Here is a 21,094-nt window from a genome sequence, read left to right on the forward strand (position 1 = left end):
ATAATTATAATGCAATAGCATATATCATTTCAGCTTTGCTGATATAACATAAAATTTTATAAAAATTTCGAACTTTTGAAATTTTATAAAACACACTAGGAACCCGAATAAGTGTTTGCCATTTAATTTTATAAAAAAAACTACATTTTTATACTAAAACGGTAAACATCACGGCAGCGATCACATTTTAAAATTCAATTTTGACGATTTGTGACTTCTGGACACGCCCAAAGGAACCATCGATGGGATTATAGTGAATCCCCATTTTACCTACGGCAGGTGAAATAGTACTTAGCATCGATATGGAGTTTGCTAACAATTGTAAAAAGTCTATTAGTCAATGCAAATTTCATCAAAATCGGTTCTGTGATTTAGTACATAGTACACTGAGTTGACTGCCTTGTTGCACTAGTCACTAGTAGCTAGATGTAAGGCCGGAAGTTCCGGGTTCAGAACCCAGGTCAGACCAATAAAAAGTTATTGAGTTCTACTGTTGAAAATTCTCACTAGCAGCCCGGAGTCTGGATGAATTTTGAAATTTTATTGCTAACTATAGTATTTTCAAAAACTCCATCAATATGTATTTTACTTTGTCCAACGAAATAAAAAAGAAATAATACACTCCCATTCATCGGAAAGCATGTAAAGCCGTTGGTCCTGCACCTGAACTCTTTTCGGTCGTGTCAAATTGCCGTCCCATCGGATTATGAGAGGTAAGGAAAAAAGAGTGCAACTATGTTAGCAAACACACTTGTGCACTGTAATATATCCTGCCCAGTTAGCTAAATTTTCTTGAGATTAGGCGCCTTGGCTGAAATCGGTCTGGAAGACTATTATTATTATTATTACATAGCACATACTCTAATGTATTGTGTTCTTTAACGCGAATCGTGGAGTTGCCATCTCATTAATTTTATCTTCGAATATTATAGATTATTTATATCATAATATTGCAACATTTTATAAAGGTGTCAACTGTAACATTTAAAAGTGAAAAATAAATCGATCAGAAGTACAATTTAATTTTTGTGTATAAATACACTCAGTATTTATTGAAGGCAGTTGTATTTTGCAATCAATCTGTTCGAATTGTAATAAGCTTTAAAAAACTAGCTGATATATACACTTTATTACATTCGACCAATACTTGGTCATTTAATAATGTTAGAGTTTATTAGAAAAAATTTAAACGACATTATTTATTTATCCTTACTTCTCTTCGGTGTTTTTATAGGGCCATATTATAGAAAGTTAGATACAATTGAATCAAAGAAATGGGCGGGTTCTCTCTTGGGGATTTTGTTAATAATAACAGTATCTGGGAACAGTGCTTCACATCCGATTATGTCCGGCTTAATGGGAATATGTATAATAAAAACAGATACTATAAAGTAAGTATTTGAAATGATAATATGGATGTTTTCTTTTTATACTATCAATTTAGTGTAAAAGTTGTTTTTAAATAATAAAATACAATCCAATCATCTTATTTTTTTTAGTTATTGTTAATTTAAAATTAATAATTTTGTAATAACACAATAGCTGTCCCCGCGGCGCGGAATTCATTTTGTGACTATGTATAAATACATACATGATGATTATGTTCTTTTTATTCGAGATATTTTTTTAGAAGAACAATAAAAATAATAATGCAGAGCATTTATGTCCTCCTGAACGATTTCGAATATGGCGATCAATCTCAAGGGAGACCAGCCAACTGTGCAGGAAATATTATAGTGAACAAGTGTGTGCGCAAATACAGGTGCACCCTCTATTCCCTAACTCTCATAATCTGTTGGGACAGTAATCTGATACAACCAGAAAGACACACAAGGATGAGCTTATATTTCTGGCTTACTTAAAATGCTTTTATTTCAGTTAAAAATCTTACAATTACTGAAATAAAATAAAATATGTTACTTCTGGTTAAAGTAACTTTCTAATGGTGAGAGAATTTTTAAAATTTTTTCAGTAATTTTAGAGTTAATCAACTATTAACCGACAAATCTTTCTAATCTTAATAATCTATGTTGTTTATATGTTAACCTTATAATTAATATACTGAAATAAAAAATATTTATTTAATAAAATTTAGTTAAAATAATATTTTGTTTTACAGACGTTGCCATGTTACAACATTTTTCTTCATGTTTGGCTATCTATTTGTATTCCGCCTTGGATATCTGGTTGGTTTGCCCACCTCTTCAGGCCCAACAAACCTAATTGAAATGATTATAGTGCTAAGAGTTGTTGGAGTAGCTTTTGAAATGAATGGATCCTGGTTGGCTGTTGCTGAGGTTAACAAGAAGAAATTGGACTCAACTCAATCAGAAACTAAGTCACCAACAGAAAGAGATGCTGATTTCCTTGAGCTAATTAATCCGGAATTCATTGATTTATTTCATTATACCTTCAACTATATTGGCTTAATGACAGGTATTATTATCTTCAATACATATTATAATACAACTATAAAATTAGTAGAAATGGGCGGAACAGTTCTTTTATGTTTGGTATTTGATGTAGCTCATTTGCGACTGAGCTTTACTGTTTTAATAGTTTAAGCTGTCAGTGCTTAATACTTCTGTACTGTTATATAGTGTCTGAATAATAATTTGTAATCTGTGTGACGAATAACAATTCTGAAATTATAAGTACACATTCTGAATGTAATCATGTTTAAAACTGTGTCATATACACATAATATTAAGGGTAAATACAGTAATAATAATAGTAAAACTGTTAAAATGACTGTTACAAAAAAAACAACACTACAATGGCATATAAAAATACAAGGTTTATAAAACTAATTTATTTAAATGACCGTGTGAAAGAACATAATAAATTTTATTCATATTAAATTTTAATTTAATTTGTACATATTTATGTGTGTGATTCTATTGTATTTATGAACAATCTCTAGTATCTTGTATCATTGAATTGCTCAATGATTTTCTACATATACAAATCATTATATTCTTCGTGGCAAAACGAAAGTCCTAGGGTATTGTAATTGCGAATTTCGGGCTCTATAATATTATGATCTTAAAATTACCTGAAAGTTCGCAATAGCGGTCTTTTGATTGGACAGTCTTGCCCTTCTCAAACCCCTAGAATTTGAATGAATGATGTTAATCTTCATAGATAGTTATTTCAATTCAATTACATATTATATTCTTCAGCTCTTGGAGATACTTGTTGCTTGTAGTTTTTATTCACTATACCATTCATGATTCAAATTAGAGACATATTAATTAATTTATGAATTCTTCATGATAGTTATTACTAATTCAAAACTAAATTCTAACAAAACAATTCTTATAATGTTCATGTGAGTATATGGGGAATTTTTCATTTCGACATAAATCCAATTTCTTAATATGTTAGCCAAAAATTTACTGTATTTGTGATTTAAACATAAATTATATTTTTTTTCTAGGTCCGTATTACAGATATCGTACATTTGATGATTACTTCCATTTGCCATACAGCAAGTTTGTCGATTGTAATGGCTTTACGATCAATACACTTAGGATGGTACCACTCTATATTTCTCTGTACTTGGCATTTTCAAACATATGGCCTCTTGAGGTAAGTTACTTAAACATTATGTACATAAGATAATTGAGTGACTTTGAAATCATTAACATTTGTTAAACCTAATGACAGTGACAGCCTGTGAATGTTCCACTGCTGGGCTATGCCTCGTCTCCTTTTTTTTGAGAAGGTTAAACCTAATATTCTTCTTATATTAAGGAATATTTTGTGAATACTCCAAATCTATAAAATATCAGAAGTTTTTTTTTAAATATGAAGTAGTGGGTAACAGAAGTTCCTCTCCCCTTGATACCACTGCTGTTTGCAGACAATGGGATTCCTTATAAAATAATACATAATAAAATAATACTGGTGGTAGGGCTTTGTGCAAGCTCGTCTGGGTAGGTACCACCCACTCATCAGATATTCTACCGCAAAACAGCAATACTTGATATTGTTGTGTTCCGGTTTGAAGGGTGAGTAAGCCAGTGTAATTACAGGCACAAGGGACATAAAATCTTAGTTCCCAAGGTTGGTGGCGCATTGGATATGTAAGCGATGGTTGACATTTCTTACAATGCTAATGTCTAAGAGCGTTGGTGACCACTTACCATCAGGTGGCCCATATGCTCGTCCGACTTCCTATTCTATAAAAAAAAAAAAAAAATAACTCTCATGAACCTAACCTAAATTAGCATTGTATAATGCTACTGACACTGGGAAAAAAGCGACTCTTGCACGAAAAAAAAAAAAAAATATCGCATTCACAGTCATATTAAGTATTGATTAGGAAAAATCTTTGATGATGTAATTTGATGTGTTTATGAGTAACATTAATGCACTTATAATTCTTTTCTATTCCAGTACATCTTGACAGAGGAGCATAATAATAGACACTTTTTATATATAATGTTATATCCATGGGTGTTATTTGCCACATTTAGACAACGCATCTACACTGGTATGACTCTTGCGGAGAGTGTGTGTACGTCGGCAGGTTTCGGCGCTTACCCGGTACAGGGTAAAAACAGAAGTGGCCATGGACCTACAGTTGGTTACTTGAAGCTAAAAAAAATGTAAGTACAAAATTACATATATTTATTTGTTTTATTTTATGACAATATCATAAAAATCATAAAATAATGAAATTCTTTAAATGTTTGTTTTGACTCACAGTAAATAAATGTTCATATAACTCCCAAGGGATTCCAATAAACTCAAATATACAATAATGGTACATATAAATAAATTATATGTAATATTTGAAATTATTTAATATATTTAACATTATAATGTAATTTACCTATTTATTAAATTAACTAAATTATTACATCCATTGTTATATTTATCTATCACATGCATTTGACTAACGCTCGTTTTTATAATTTAGGGGATCGTGAATTTTATGAAAAAAAAACATTAGATTTTTTTTAAATTATGTCGTAATTTAAATTTAGAAATTACCGTGCTTCTTACAGCAAATAAAAACCTGAAAAAGCCATATTTTTAATCTAAATTAGATAGATAATGTCATTATTACGTCATCATGTTTGTACATAATCAAATTATGTTTTTGAACCGTAGCATCTGTAGTATTAACGCTAATACAGTTATTCCCTTGAAATTTTATGGCCTGCTACAACAAAAGATTGGTCTGAATGCATATTGTTTAAAGTACTTAATATTAGACTCGTACGCATTACAACTCTAAGTTCATTTCATATACGGTGAATGTAAATGTTGCCAGTAAATTAAATCAAAATACTCTAACGATAGTAACTAAAATCTCTAAAATTCAAAGATATATAAAATATTTATGACGAGTAATTACATGTTTAAAATAAGTTGAAAATCGATATTACGGTGTTTTTACACGTTGGTAGCGCTTGACGATTCATAAGTACTTGAATAAAAAATATTTTGGTTTGATTTGATTACCATAATTACGGTGCAGCTGGCAACACTGCATTAAGGATGCATTTTCAAGTAATTTGCTTCGTTGCATGCCTATAACTTGTAACATATTGCAAACAAAACAAATTTGTGCAGATATGCACAATCGGCCATGCTACTGGCATGCTATTTAATCTTTAGACATAACACTAGATTAAATAAAAACAATTGTTAGCACATGATTGACTATTTTTGCAATGAAGGATGTAATCCAAATGCATAGAAAAAACATAAGATACAAAATCTGATCAAATTTCAGGTCGGACCAAGAAGCTGAGATGGCGGAGTATGATTTTAAAACCGTTGAATCTATGGACGTGTGGGGTTGTGAGACAGCGGTCACTCTACGGGACTCGATGAAAGTGTGGAACAAGGCTGTTCAATATTGGGTTGCTATGGTCGTATATAAGAGATTCCCTGTGAAAATTTTAAAGTAAGTTTTAATATAACATTTCTAATTAAATATCATTGAAAGCAGTGGCGTAGCGTGCCCTTGTTGGGCTCTGTGTCAGAATATGGGGGCCTTCATTATTTCTGCTCAGACTACCCATCAAATATATTTTTCAAATGTGTACAATATTTTCATTTTGTCCCGGCAAATTTTGCGTATGTTCTTAGATTTCCAGTGTCATTTAGTACATTGTAGACAGGGGCCCCCGTATCTTTGATACGGCTAATACAGCGGTAGCTACGCCCCTGATTGAAAGTACGAGGGAATATTTGCGATCGTTCATTTTAATGGTTATTGTCTGTTAATATATAACATTGTTTGTTTATTAGGATCCACGCAGCTCTGTTCGTATCAGTGATATGGCATGGATTCCATGCTGGGTATTTCTTCTGCATATATTTCTGTCTATTCTACTTGATGGCTGAGGATATATATTACAAGCTTTATTATAAGGATGCTACTGGAATGGTAATTTTTTTGTTTTAATATACATATGTATATACCCGAATCAACTTCATCTTTTCCTGGTGTACTGATTTTACTGGTGGTAGGGCTTTGTGCAAGCTCGTCTGGATAGGTATCACCTACTCGTCAGATGATCTACCGCAAAACAGCCGTACTTGGTATTATTGTATTCCGGTTTGAAGGGTGGGTGAGCCAGTGTACTCGCAGGCACAAGGGATATAACATCTTGGTTCCCAAGGTTGATGGCGCATTGGCGATGTGGTCGATGGTTGTGGACAATGCCAATGTCTATGGGCGTTGATGACCACTTACCATCAGGTGGCCCATATACTCGTCCGCCTGAATATGCTATATATATAAAAAAAAAACATCGTCTTCATCATTTCGTTCTCGTCTACTGCTAGACATAGGCCTCTCCAATGGCACGCCTCTGATCTCATCGTAAGCTCTCAATTTCCATCCGCTGCCAGCCTGTGTATATCGCCAGTACAACTAGCTGTAGAGCGTCCTACGCTACGCTTGCCAAGGCATGGTCTCCAAGTACATGAATAGGAAGACAAAATAAAACGCGCGCATCACGTAACATGACTAACGTAACGTAACGTTAAAGCTTTCAGCAACAGAAACAGACATATGAAATTATTACAATATATACAAATTCCAGCTCCATAATATATATTGGGTGATTTTTTTTTCATCGTCTCGAAATAAAATTGTGTATGATGGGGAAATGAAGGAAGCCCATGGGCAAATTTAATTAATTTTTTTACACCATTTTAACATAGTATGTTTTTGATTCTATCAATGAATAAACCAGTAACATAATATAGAAAACAAATTATATATTTTGTTCATAAATAATTCTCATCTAATATTGTATAAATTATTGCAGAAAAAGAAGATAATTGGCTTCATAATGTGGTTCCTGCGATCACATTCCGAATCTTACCAAGCTTCTGCATTCCTTCTATTGACATTCGACCGTATTTGGATCTACTACTGTTCCGTGTATCACTACTTGTATGGCGTGTGGTTAGCTTTCTTAATATTGGGATTGATTCTGATCAAAGTCCGTTCAATGTTGCAGCCGAAAACAGAAACCGTTAAGGAGTGAAGGGAAAAATACGTTAAATTTATTGATTTAAATATTATTTGAAAATAGAATTAGATTCTATTTTAAGAGGATAAGGACTGATATCGTAAAGACCAAAGTTTTTTTGTTTACGGGGCTTTAATTTTCAGCATAAACCGAATTTAGGTTTTATGTACGGGTATAGTTAAAGGCTTGATATACGTTGAGAAATGCATTTACTATGTGTTACCACGTCAAGCCTAAATAGATATTATTAGATACGTAGTGTTCTGATTGGTGTGTAGGGATATAGGCTATGACGTCACAAATGACAAATCTAATATGGCTGCTAGAAGCTGTCATATTATAGTATTAACCAATTTGTAGTCGGGTTTTTAATTAGAATTATTTATGGATAGCATAGTACGTAAAATATTGTCGATACTATTTATATAATTAATCACTATAATTATTAGTCAATCAATTTTATTCGGTCAATATTACTCAATTATACATATTATAATGAATAAATCTAGTTAAATTATTTTATTTTTTGACTGGCAAGTATCTTTTGCATTTATTAATAATTCCAAATTTAATAATTCGTGATGACTATCGCTATATTTTTGGATTATTTGAGATTTTTCAATATTGTAATTAATTTTATACTGTGATTTTTCTAATTAAATGTCTATTTATTTAAATTTGTATAATCTATTATACCCTAATGTCTATGAATTATTATAAAATTGTAATAGAATTACCTACATTTTTGTACCTATTTATTGTATATTTACATTTTTGAATGTCTAAATAAATAATTAGAGACAAATTCGATTTTTAATTATTCAATCCTTATTATTGAGTATCAATCTCTTAGTTCTTTTGTATTTTAAAACGTATTCTTATTACAATTGATTGAAATTATTACGATATTTTAATCTGTACATATAATAAAAATGTAACTGATATGAGTAAAACTATTATCGGGCCCTCTATCAACGCAATAGAACCCAAAACAATTATTGTTAGAATTTTTGTCTGTTTGTCTGTCCGTTTATGCGCGCAAATCTTAGGAACGGCTTAACTGATTTTGGCGCGGTTTTCATTAATGTATTGTGGCAAATTTTATTTAAAATTTAGTGTTTGTTTTATTTCTATCGGTTTATAGATAATAAAGTTATAACAAATTAAAGAATCGTGTCAAACATTTATTCATTAAAAATGCTACAAAATAATTGTTGTTGAATTGGCTGAAACTTTAGCTACCTATAAATGATAGTCGTTAAAATGATCTTATTTTGAAAGTTTATAGGAATAAAACAAAGTTAAAAAATGGACAGTTTCAGAGAATCTGATTTTGATATCTATATGATCAATAATATTAAATAGGGTTCAACTTATGCTGGACATACGTCGGTTAAACGTGCCCACGCGTTTTAATATATTTTAACGATTGATTAGGTTGTTTGAAAATATTTATTCATACATTACGAGGTATTTGTTTTTGGTTTCTAATTAACTTTATAAGTTAAAGTTTATAGGTTAGGTAAGTATTTCGTTTCGTCGCCGCATATATTTTTTCTCATTTGTTTTGTTAAATTTATACTTAGTAGGTTAGATGATAATAAGTACTTATTTTTGAAATACAAAAGATTTATCTATCAGTTTTAAAAGGACACAATTTTCTGTGAAGGTATCGTTTGCAGTCACAATAAATAAAGCACAGGGAAAGACATTCAAGTATGTCGGAATAGAATTATTATTTTTTTTTTTTATATGCCCCGGGATGGCAAATGACTCTACTCCACCTGATGGTAAGTGGTAGTAGAGTCCAAACGCGACGACGGCCAGTACAGTCGGGAAGAATGTTCTATACTAGCCGTCCCCGCCTTGCCGGCCCGCAAGATGCCTCTTCACGCCTCGTTTGAAGGAACCCGGGTTGTAAGAGGAGGGGAACACGTGAGCTGGTAAGGAATTCCATTTTTTGGTAGTGCGACAAAGAAAGGAGTTGCCAAATTTCTTTGTGCGCGATGGAATTGATGTCACAGTTAGGCGGTGACATCGAGAACCAGCTCGCGTGGACTTAAGAAGGAAGAGGGAAGCAGGAATTAGAGAGAATAATTCCTCAGAGCACTCGCCGTGATACAGACGATAGAAAGCGCTCAGTGCTGCTATCTCGCGACGCAATTGTAAAGGTTCAAGGGTGTTTGTGACCTTTACGTCGCCAATAATGCGTACTGCACGTCGCTGCAACCAGTCCAAGGCCTCCATTAGGTACTTAGCGGAGCCATCCCAAAGGTGCGAGCAATACTCAACGCAAGACCGTACCTGTGTTTTGTATAACAGGCACAGTTGTTGTGGCGTGAAAAAACGCCGCACCTTGTTCAGAACTCCGAGTTTTCGTGAAGCTGTTTTTATTAAGGGAATGTTGTTTCTCATGACAAAATAGATGTTATCCGACCTAGATCTGGGTGCCGGGTTATACCAATATATACTAATATTCCACGAAAATAAAACTAAAGTTGTTGTATTTACTGAAATATTATAAGTCTGCTCTTAGTGATTTCTCTTAAGTTATACGTGAGTGAAATCGCGAGCGCAGGTATAGTATATTTTTTCTAAGATTAAAAGGCTGAACGCAATATTTTTTTTTTAAGATTTAATTATATTTATCTTGTCTTATATTAATCATTTATTCAAGGTTTAGATATCAGTTATCAGACGTATGAGCCTCATTTTTAGTAATGTTGCATGTTTGTACGATTTACAAGTTGTGAATACACGCATAGCAAAACCAGGTTTACTTTGATTTTAGTTTACCAATGTTTGATTAACAAATCAATATAGAATAAACTTATCCACAAATAAAATGAATTATTAATAATAAAATGAAATAACACATAATAAATATATTTTATTATAGAAAAAAATATTTTGCGGTAACGAACAATAAAGTCATTTCTGTTAAAATATCTTAAAAATTAATATGTGTTAAATTACATAATATAATTAATTCCTTATAATGTTCTGGATGTACAGTTGTATCAGGTACGTGAAAATCACTGTCACACTGAAATGAAAACAATATAATATTGTATATAATGGCACCATTTAGGAAATATTTCTTATATACTTAAATAAGATTTTTTGAGTATTCATACATTGCTAGCGTTTATTTATTCATATAATGTACACTAATATAAGAAAATTAAAACATGATAAAATAACGAAAAAACACCGAAATATATCATTGCATATCTACTGCATATATCTATAACAAGCGTAAGCATTTCGTGAGTATAAAGGAGACAAGCTTGCTTTAAATTTTACTAAATAACTTAACACCTTTAAAATATATCGTACTATTTATATGTATGTTTACATTATCTGTAGAATTTTTTTTTGTATGACAAATTTTATTAATTTTTTAATTTAGTTATATATTTTCAAGTAATTAATCAAAACAATAAAATAAATGGCATTTTTTATAAGCATTAAAAAGAAAAGTATACGTAAAACGTAAAATTTTTGTATTCGAGCGTAAAAGCAAAAGAGCTTATAAGTATAACCATACCTTAAGGCATGCAAATATTAACATAGATTTTACAATTAATATTTGTTAATATATTACAATTGAATTGGTCGGAGGTGCATCATATACAGTGCTTTATATTATAATCGGTTAGTTGAAAGATTTTGTCAAGATAGTTAAGGAGAGAACAATATAGTACTTATACAACAAAGCCTCATAAAAGTATTAGTGAAATAATATTTAGTAGTGTGTAAACACTATATAAGCAGCAAATTATAATAACAGCGTAACCTGGTTAAGTGGGCTAGTTATGTGAGAAACGTCTACTACTGAAGATTAGAATGAGGTCCCGAAACTTGTGTGGGAACACCACTTGTGTGTAACTGGGAATCATCTTTCTAGATAAGATTTCATTTCTTACATTTTTTTTAAATATTTGAGTATATAATTGGGACTTTGTTGCTTAATAGCCATGAATATTGGTGTGGACTTGTGTGAACAATTGGTAACAAAAATTTTGCTCATTTTCCTCTTTGGAAATAGAAGAAGAGAGCTGTGAGGAGTGTATTGTGTGTCAAAGCAAGAGATAAGGGATATGTGATTTAATACAAATATTTGAAATTTGAATGAAAAACATTAGAAATCTTGTCATACTTTATCAAGGACACAATCCGAGCCCGCTTAGCTTAGCAAAATTAATAAAATAACTGTAATTTTATGCATGACAATTAGAAAAAATGGTCGTGACAATAAATCCTACGTCTCTTGAAATTCCAGTTATCCAGGTTACGTTTTAACAAAATCATGATTGCATATTAAATTTTAATGGGTCGTCCGAAAAGTTAGTGTTTTCTGCCAGTGACATAAAATACGTGTTTTTTATATCAGGTGATCGAAAACAAATGCCAGAATTTAATATTACAGAATCAAAATATATACATATAATCTAAAATCAAAATTACTGTACGAAATCAACACGAACTTTTCGGAAAATACAATAGATGTATTTGGTTTGTTCATTGAAAGTTATATTGAAAGTGCACTTAAATTAACAGAAGTTCATGCAAAGCATTAAATAAATTATAAAGGCTAATCGAAGCCAAGCGTTTAGGTACTTCCTTTACCTAACATTCCAGCCATAATGTACTGGCTTTCTCGTAGTGGCTCCACTGCGGTGGGCATTGTTTTGCCCATAATTCTTATTATAATTCGGCTGCTGATATGCCGGCTGAGCACTGTTTCCTGATGGATAATTTTGGGGATTAGAACTCCTCGAATTAGAGCTATACGAGGAATAACTTGGATTCTCCATTATCGGTCTTGTGTTGAACAATCCATTTAAGCCTCCACTTTTAGACAAATTACCGAGAATGTTTCCGAATATGTTCGAAAGGCCGCTTCCGCTAGAACTGCCAGAACCGCTTCCAGTACTGCCACCGTTAGCGAAATTATTCAATGTATTAAAAATGCTGTCTAAAGGACTCTTTCCGCCAGTGCCTCCGAATCCACCATTGGTGCTTGGGCTGTAAGGATTTGAGCCGCCCCCGTGTTGACTGCCTCCTCTATTAGACGATCCTCCATAAGGTGATCCACCGTAAGGAGAACTTCCACCATAAGGAGAATTTCCACCGTAAGGAGAACTTCCGCCATTGTTGCCATAGGGAGAATTATCGTAAGGTGATCTACTACCATATGGTGAATTTCCTCCACTCGGTACGTTACTACCGTATGGAGAACCACTATGGGTATTAGTCGGTGGTGCAGGGGCAGGATAGCTAGGCGGTGAATCAAAATCACGTGTGGGAGATTGTGGTACAGGTTTGGGGACGGATGGTCGTGCTGGTTCCGAGTGTGAACCTGAAAAAATATTTTATATTAAAATATTTAAGATTATCTTTTATATTAAGTAAATTGGTCAATGTATTTAGTTCTGACAAAACAACCATTTCTTTTTGGGTGGATTAAAATTCTTTATGATATTCTGTACCTTCAACTTGAGTCTTCTTTTTACATGTTGGATATGTCCCGCAATCTGAAGCCCGCCCATATGAGCAAGGATCTTCGGCCAGCACGCACACTTCGCTGTTAAGGCATCCGATGTCTTTGCATGTTCGACCATATTCTAGAAACGTATTTAAAAATGTTATTTTGATTATTTTACAATGATTAAATTTAAAAGATTTCAATTTTATTTTATTGTAATTTAATAAGTTCACCTAAAGTCCTTTTTCATTATATTTTTTATTATATACTTTAATTTTTTCACGGATTACATTTCCGTGCCTTTGTTTAATTATGTATGTTTAAAAAGCAATAACAATGAATGTACCTACATTGCAAGCATTAACTATAATTGCCTATAATCAAATTCAATCAATATCTTGCTACTTTTCGCCGCATGCCCATTTTACATTTAGCAATAAATCAACTTAATTCATGTTAAAAATATTTATAATAAGGCTTATTTTATTACACGTGTATTTTTGATTGGGCACCGTCTCACATGTGGACGAAGCCGCGGGAAGCTAGTAAGCTAATCAGTGAGAAAATCGTGACCCAATATAATTTATAATGTCAAAAAGAACAACTCATGTGACCCTAAAACTGATTCACCCGAGAATATTTTATTTGCATGTATCCCGTTTCTTTTTTATATCCCATAAGGCGTGACTGGGTAAAAATTAGACTGTAAATGGGGGTGAGGTAATTTACATATACAAGATTATATCCTTCAAGTGTTCGAATTTTCGTAATCCTCTAGTCAATATCACGTGTGATGTCAATCGAAGCGTAAAAACTTTTATCGCTGAATTATTCCTTATTTTTATAAGCTTCATACAAAATTTATCGTATGATTCTGATATGTTTATTTTTATGTGACCTTGCACTTATGTTATAATATATTTATATATTATATATCTTGAAGTACAATGATGATAACTTTTATCGGTACAATTATATAATATAATAATAGTATATACCGTGAAACAATAGGAAAATCACGATAACTTTAAGCTTAACTTAGACTAAATTGGACGAATTTGCATATTACTTATTGTTATACTAATGACATTTTACCCTTCCGTTATTATTATAATGACAATAAAAAAATCTCCCCTTACGCACATACGCTCGCATGCAAGCACACACACAATTCAGGTATAAGTTTGTTTCTTTAATTTCATTACTTCTGATACATAAAAGAGAGGAAATTGTCGCGTACCGGCAAAAGAATAAGAATATACATACATACATATTATTAACTATGCTTGAGAAGTACTCATTTTATTTAATATTTATATTAACAATTTCAAATAGTAATTGCTTTTTATCCTTCAATAACGACATAAATTATAGCAAGTGAGATGAAAAGATGTTAATTAGCTATTAGTACGATTACTATGACTATTAGCTTTTTGAAGCTCTTGTTTTATTTTCGAGGGTGTCTACGAGAAATATAGTACAATATTATATAATAATAATATCCTGGGACTTTATTTACACACGGCCATCTGATCCCAAATTAAGCAGAGCTTGTGCCATGGACACCAGACAACTGATATATTACATATACTAATTATCTTTTGTAAATACATACTTATATAGATAATTACAACCAGACTCAGGACAAACAGACATGTTCATGCACACAAATGTCTGTCCTGGGTGGGAATCGAACCCACAACCTTCGGCGTGAAAGGTACCTACCAACCACGCCAAACGGCTCGTCAAATATATATAGTAGACATTTGCACGTGGCAAGCCTCGCCCACACGATCAACTTCCGATGAGATGATCTTGGCCTGGGGCCGAATTCTACTATTTTATAACGACTACGATTCGTTCCCGATTCAATTCAGATCCTATTTTGAATAAACAATAATATGTTAAGATATACCGCTGTATCAAAATCAAACTTAATTGTTAACTTTTATGGCAATAGTCGACAGTTAAATTAAAGAATTGGGAAAGGGATAAACGGCAACGATCACGCTTCGATTCGATAATGTCAAAGTGACAATTTGTCAGTAGAATTGGCCTCTGATAATGTTTATCTATTGAAACATTTAATGAGAATTATATACTGATACATTATACAGTAATGGTTATACAAATAGGCATTACATTAAATTAATTAGATTAATTGAGTTATTTTCAATATTTGTACTCGAAACAAGAGACGAAAAAGTGTCAGATGATATTGTAAAATGTGTAAAAACTATTCCTCGAGAAGGGAAGAGGCAATGAGAATTTTACAGGCTTTTAATTATCCAACTTTTCCATCCATAAACAGGACATGAGGAATTAATTTTCGAAATTTGGAATTCCCTATTTGAAAATGTAAAAACCTTACATATCCTGTCATTTTATATCAAAACATTACAATGTAAAATTATGATCATGAGTACAGTTCGTGTTGAGGATAAATAATAATATAATTATAATCAATTAATATACATAATATAAAAGGTAGGGAGTAATTATACATTTTTTTTGGTTATTCTCGAATTTTTGGTAACTTCGAATTTAATCTTCTAAAATGAGAATTTAAAAGTGCTTGATTTTTATATTATCTTGTATATATATCAAAGGGTATGTAACTTATATTATTCAAAATAATATTATAAACGTACAAACTAATCGGTTTAGGTCTTGTTTACGTTTTTTTTTCTTCTAACAAATGCATTATAGGGATTTATCACTTCTATCACGATAGTGAGTACGTTGACTCTTCACCATTTCACACACGAAATCCCTAAAAATATTATGGATAGTAAAATTTGTATCAGTAAAAATAAAAGTTTCCCGTGATAATATTTTAAGCCAAATGCATGAAATGTATGATGGTGGAATGTGCGTTTGCGACTCAGCAACTCGACTTTAGAGGTAATAAAAGAAAATAAAAAGCATCGTAAGGTCGAATCATAACTCATTCTCATCTGAGGAGCGGTGTCGTTGGTTTATGATCGCATTAGGTAATGTTTGGATATCTATCTTATAGGGCTCTTGTCGAATATGTGCCTGAGTGCCAAAATTACATCTAATGCAGAGTGCAACCACGCCATCCGTTTTGTTACCTTGACTCGGTTTATCTAAATATTATCTGTCTAGCTGCTTTGTATGATATTTTTCTTAGAGGGTCTTAATTTTTTTAAATAGCAGCCCATTTATTTGTTCTCGTTGCTTTGTCATTTTATTGTTGCAATTGTTTTGTGTGTAAAACATATCTAAAAATATAATTTTGTATTGACCAGAGTTAATATTATTATGATATGAATTGCGAATATGTCAAAAAACACATTCGTAAAAAAATAAAAATACAATAATATTTTATAATCTTAAAAAAAATATATTATAATCTATACTTTTAAAGCTTAATATTCTACTTAATAAATAGGTCTCGCTAATCTTTTAACCTTTTATCACAAGACGCAGAAAAATATCTACTTCTAGGAAATGCGAAAATAACGTTATTTTATCGGTCAATTTAGACGCAATTAATAATGAGCATAGTTTTATTACTTGTAAAATAACAAAAATGTTGTAGGGAAATCTATATATTTTATTATCTGTCGTGTTTTTGATTGTGGGAACATTATTCTATTTAAACATGAAGGTCGAGCTAGAGGTCACACGCGAGTCAAATTACGTAGCAAAGTAAGGAAGGTAATAACAGGAAATATTTTATTCATTCTGTATCTGCGCCTCGCTGTCGTTCTTAATCTTTGCAGTGTATTTTTATTTATACACGTTAGGCGACCCGGCTTCGCGCGGTACGAACGGCATTTTATTGTTCTATTTTGTAAACAATGTGATATAAATATACAATAACCTTCGTGTATTTTTTCACTCGCTTATTTACACTTCTTGTAATATTATCAAAATTGGTTCGAATTCAAGAGAAAACAATTAAAATTAAAACGTTAATACAAGATAGATATGGCGTCACTGACGATTCTGTAAACATTTTGGGGGCCTACAAATCTTTCATATAAAGATTAACTGTATTTGATATACATACACATATGTATTATAGTTTTGGTTGCGTCCTTTTAAGTACTTGAACCGACAATTTTTTTGCGACTTCGTCGGCAATCTCAACGACGTATTAACTCAGACATTTTCAATTCCAATTTCCGAAAATTTTCATCCAACGATTTTTTTTAGAATAGAAAGGTCGACGAGCATTTGGGCCACCTGATGGTAAGTGGTCACCAACACCCATAGACATCGCTTACATCACCAATGCGCCACCAACCTTGGGAACTCAGATGTTATGTCCCTTGTGCCTGTAATAACACTTCACTCACCCTTCTAACCGGAACACAACAATACCAAGTACTGCTGTTTTGCGGTAGAATATCTGATGAGTGGGTGGTACCTACCCAGACGAGCTTGCACAAATCTCTACCACCAGTAAAATTAAAATTAAAATGATTGATTGATTGTACCTAATGAATCGTTGATAGACGTACATACTTGATTTTATATTTTTTAATTATAATTTGCTTATTTTTTTATTTAATTATATTATTTATTTTTTTAATCAATTCATTTAAATGGCTGAATGTATATAATATTTTATTTTTATTTAGATAATTTACAATGTTTACAAAAATTATTGTCATCATTAATTATTATTAATCATTGTTGATAAATGATTTTTAAATATTAACTACTGCAATTAAGTTATTTATTAATTTCATTGCTTATGATATAAAGCGTAACTAACTGTATGTACACAGGTTTAGGAATTAATCGAACTTAAAAGTATGTAAGTTCGTAATTTTAATGTATGTCCTGATTGTGCTCTGTGTGTGTCTATATAAATAAATTTAAAAAAATATAATCTGTGTCGGTTTGGAAACTATAAACTAAAATAGTATAAAAGTATCATATCAATTATATATTACGTAAATCGCAACACACAAATAAACAGACGAAACTAACCTCTTTATAATATTAGTATGATGATTGGTATGGTACTACAGCCAGCTTCAAATCTTAAGACAAAAGCTTTAAAGAACCTTATTAAGTGTTTCGTACATAAAATGTGACTTACTCGAGAATCCGTTAACGTGATAAAGGATGCTGAGCACCACTAAAGAAGTCCTCCAGTCCATGTTCGATCTGTAAATTAAAATATTCTTTAATTAATTTTTCATTTGAATATAGAATAAGCTGAACTTTGTACATAACTTCTTTGCAATAAAGCTCTCCTATATTGTTCTATTTGAATACAGATAACACTAAAAAATAATGGTTAATCTTAATTCAACGTGCAAACTGCATACTATTGATATTATAAAATGGATGTTAGTCTATCTGTTCGATAGTAATAGACTTCGAAATCGTTTGACCGATCACGAAGAAATTTGGAACAAATATGTATTTTTTCATGTAAAATGACGCCATGATATGGCAATGCAATCCACATACTTCTATAACGTTCAACAATCGATATGACAGCAAGATGTTTACGGGTTTAAATAATAAATACTATTACATTGTTACAATCATAACGATACTAGTACTTGCGATTTACAAGCAGATATACTCAGCGCGTGAGCACAGTAAGATTCAGCTAATTTGAATCAAGTCATATCAAGTCATAAGAAATAAAAAGAAACACGTTAAATGTCATGCGAGAGTGTAGTATTCCATGAAAAATTGAAAATCTCATACTATAAAAAAAATGTAAATTAATATTATAACAACAGTTTAAAAACATTGTTCAACAGTTTTGTTTTCTATATTAATTCAGTAATTATTCTACGAAACTACAGTTTTACCAGCCGACGCGGTGTCGCCCGCGTGTTAGAGGGAAGGGGTAAAGTATGTCTATGTCCTTCCTTGGGGTTCAAGATTGTTTCATACCAAATTTCATCAGAATCGGTTAAGTGGTTTAGCCATAAAAGCGTAACATACAGACAGACAGAGTTATTTTCACATTTATAATATTAGTATACATAGTCCTACTGGTTGATTTCGACGTTTTACCTTAATTATATGATTATGTAGCATTTTAAGGATGCAATTGATGATAATTATGAATAATCTCTTTTATGTAAATTTGAACAATTAAAAGATAATATTACAATCATTTCGTTCAAAAAACTAGAAATGCATATTTTCCACATATCGGACAATGTGTTATGAACAATGGACATCATTACATCACTAGGCGTCTAGCTGTCCTCTGCACAAGCGAGCTAATAAGCACTGCAAACTATAATCAGAGGCAGCTGTCGCTCAAATAAACCAACAGCACGGTCCCATTGTTAGTTGAATGCTTAGAAACTCGGAACAATGACGAAAGAGTCCTAACAAAGTTTGACGCGGAGCACATAAGACTGAATAACTGGTATATGCAGGTATTCCAACTCTGTACACGTCCATCTCAGCTAGAAACTTTATGACACCAACCTACATTCTCGGAGCAATTTCCCCGAAACTGTTCTGCATTACCTCGTTACCAACTACTGTTCTAGTGAGTAAACGGTCGCAGATTATGGCACGAGTTCTCTTTATTAAATTCTTACTGGTATTCGTTAATCAATCGGAGAAAAAATTAAGTTTTATTTTATACGATAAAATTAGAACCGTAGTTATAGAAATTGAAAAATTGTAATATCGATAAATTTAAGTGTAGGTATTTCGTTTCGGAGAAATTATTCGACACGGGTTTTACTTTTTTTCGTTTAAATAACAACATGAACTGATAACAGAATTACCGCTCAGATAGTTGTAATATCTATACATTAAAGTTAATATAAGGAAAATATATTGCGTGACGATGGAACTGCGGTAATTTAAACTTAAATCATTGAACGCAGTGATATAGGGTTGGGATTAGGTCGGGTGGGGTGAGGTCATGTCGTAGGTCAAACGAAGGCGGCCGAGGTGTGGTCATGCGAAGCGTATCTATGCATAAATATAATAAATTTGTTATAGATACCGAACACATGTATCAAGCTATAAGTTGACTAGCTAAATTGTCCAATTAATCGTAGAGTCCGAAGCCCTATATTAAATTAATTAAGGGCTTAATACGTAAAAGAATAGTGTATTGATTTTTTAATTCTATAAAGATCTAAAAGCATCGTTAAATCAAAAAGTCACATAGTATTAAGTTTAACGTCGGTTGAGCTCTGGAATCTTGGCAACTTAAGCCACTACATGCTGCGGTGTCATTTATAACGTGACAGCTGTCTGACAAATTACATTTTATTTCTCATCTTGAGATTTATAAACATAAAAAAACGTTAACAAAACCTTCCAATTTCTGGTTGGAATCGTATAACAGTAAACATATCATGTTATCAAACTAAACATAATTTCCGAAAGCCCTTGTATCGTCAATTTCACTGTCCTTTGGACATAAAAGCCAGGATAGCAGAAACTAAACGATTGAAGGACATTATACGTCATAGAGCAGAAATTGGATAGCGATACATCCAGTATTGGCCGACATAAAAAGCGGTACCCGGTAAATTTCTATCCATTTCCGGCAGCCCACTTGTGAAACGTATTTCGGAATCCTTTTTATCTTTTTGCAGGCGCGGTGCGGCAGCGGAACTGAAGTGACAGGCACCAAGCCACTTCGCAGCTCATATATCACTTGAAGCTGTAACGTCCCTGTTAACGGCCCGTCTGTCACCCTCGTATTTCACTTCCTCTATGCCTCTTGTCAATGTCAATGACCTGTATATTTTCCTACCTTTAATCGTTAGATTTATTTCCTATGGCGGTAATTTACTACGTTATATGTCTGTTGAAATAGTTGAACGTATTAGTAAGTTTACGTAACGAATTATATTTAATTAATCATAAATTATAAGCAATATTTATAACAAGTAATCGCTTTTTGCGAATATGCACTAAAAATAGTTGTGTTGAAAAAAAATAGGAATTGTAAATTTTCACAAAAACTATTGAAGATAATAACAATATAAATTTATTATTTGTTGTTAAATTTATTGATTAGAGCCACGTTTTCATTCGATTTAGTTGTATCTTTGTAGAGCAGTTGTTAACGCGGGTGTGAAGGTTTCTGACATAATCAAAAACCGTCAACGTA

The 21,094-nt window shown here is 32.1% G+C and overlaps 2 protein-coding genes across 7 annotated transcripts in view; one reads left to right on the forward strand and one right to left on the reverse strand.

Moving 5' to 3' along the window:
• Positions 1-1,037: 1,037 nt before the first annotated feature.
• On the forward strand, positions 1,038-8,236 carry LOC126770795 (lysophospholipid acyltransferase 7-like). Of its 2 annotated transcripts, XM_050490360.1 has the most exons (8): positions 1,074-1,091; positions 1,235-1,391; positions 2,120-2,436; positions 3,440-3,591; positions 4,402-4,613; positions 5,750-5,923; positions 6,271-6,409; positions 7,299-8,236. In XM_050490360.1, exons 2-8 carry the CDS (start codon positions 1,345-1,347, stop codon positions 7,518-7,520), a joined length of 1,263 nt encoding a protein of 420 aa, XP_050346317.1. In that variant the 5' UTR covers positions 1,074-1,091; positions 1,235-1,344; the 3' UTR covers positions 7,521-8,236. The 2 variants fall into 2 exon arrangements, with proteins under 2 accessions (XP_050346316.1, XP_050346317.1); XM_050490359.1 differs by having other exon boundaries at positions 1,038-1,391.
• Positions 8,237-10,382: 2,146 nt separating this feature from the next.
• The window catches only part of LOC126770820 (keratin, type I cytoskeletal 9-like), a 97,828-nt gene continuing 87,116 nt past the window's right edge, over positions 10,383-21,094 (reverse strand). For 3 of the 5 annotated variants that reach the window (XM_050490401.1, XM_050490400.1, XM_050490403.1), the window contains 4 exons: positions 18,077-18,144; positions 13,001-13,135; positions 12,138-12,870; positions 10,383-10,551 (listed from right to left, as the gene is read on the reverse strand). In XM_050490401.1, coding sequence (XP_050346358.1) covers positions 10,491-10,551; positions 12,138-12,870; positions 13,001-13,135; positions 18,077-18,137 — 990 coding nt within the window. In that variant the 5' untranslated portion in view covers positions 18,138-18,144 and the 3' untranslated portion in view covers positions 10,383-10,490. The remainder of the gene's footprint in view (positions 10,552-12,137; positions 12,871-13,000; positions 13,136-18,076; positions 18,145-21,094) is intronic. The other 2 variants (XM_050490404.1, XM_050490405.1) reach the window with 2 other exon arrangements.

This window comes from Nymphalis io, chromosome 9, assembly GCF_905147045.1.
Source record: "Nymphalis io chromosome 9, ilAglIoxx1.1, whole genome shotgun sequence".
Taxonomy (NCBI): Eukaryota; Metazoa; Arthropoda; class Insecta; order Lepidoptera; family Nymphalidae; genus Nymphalis; species Nymphalis io.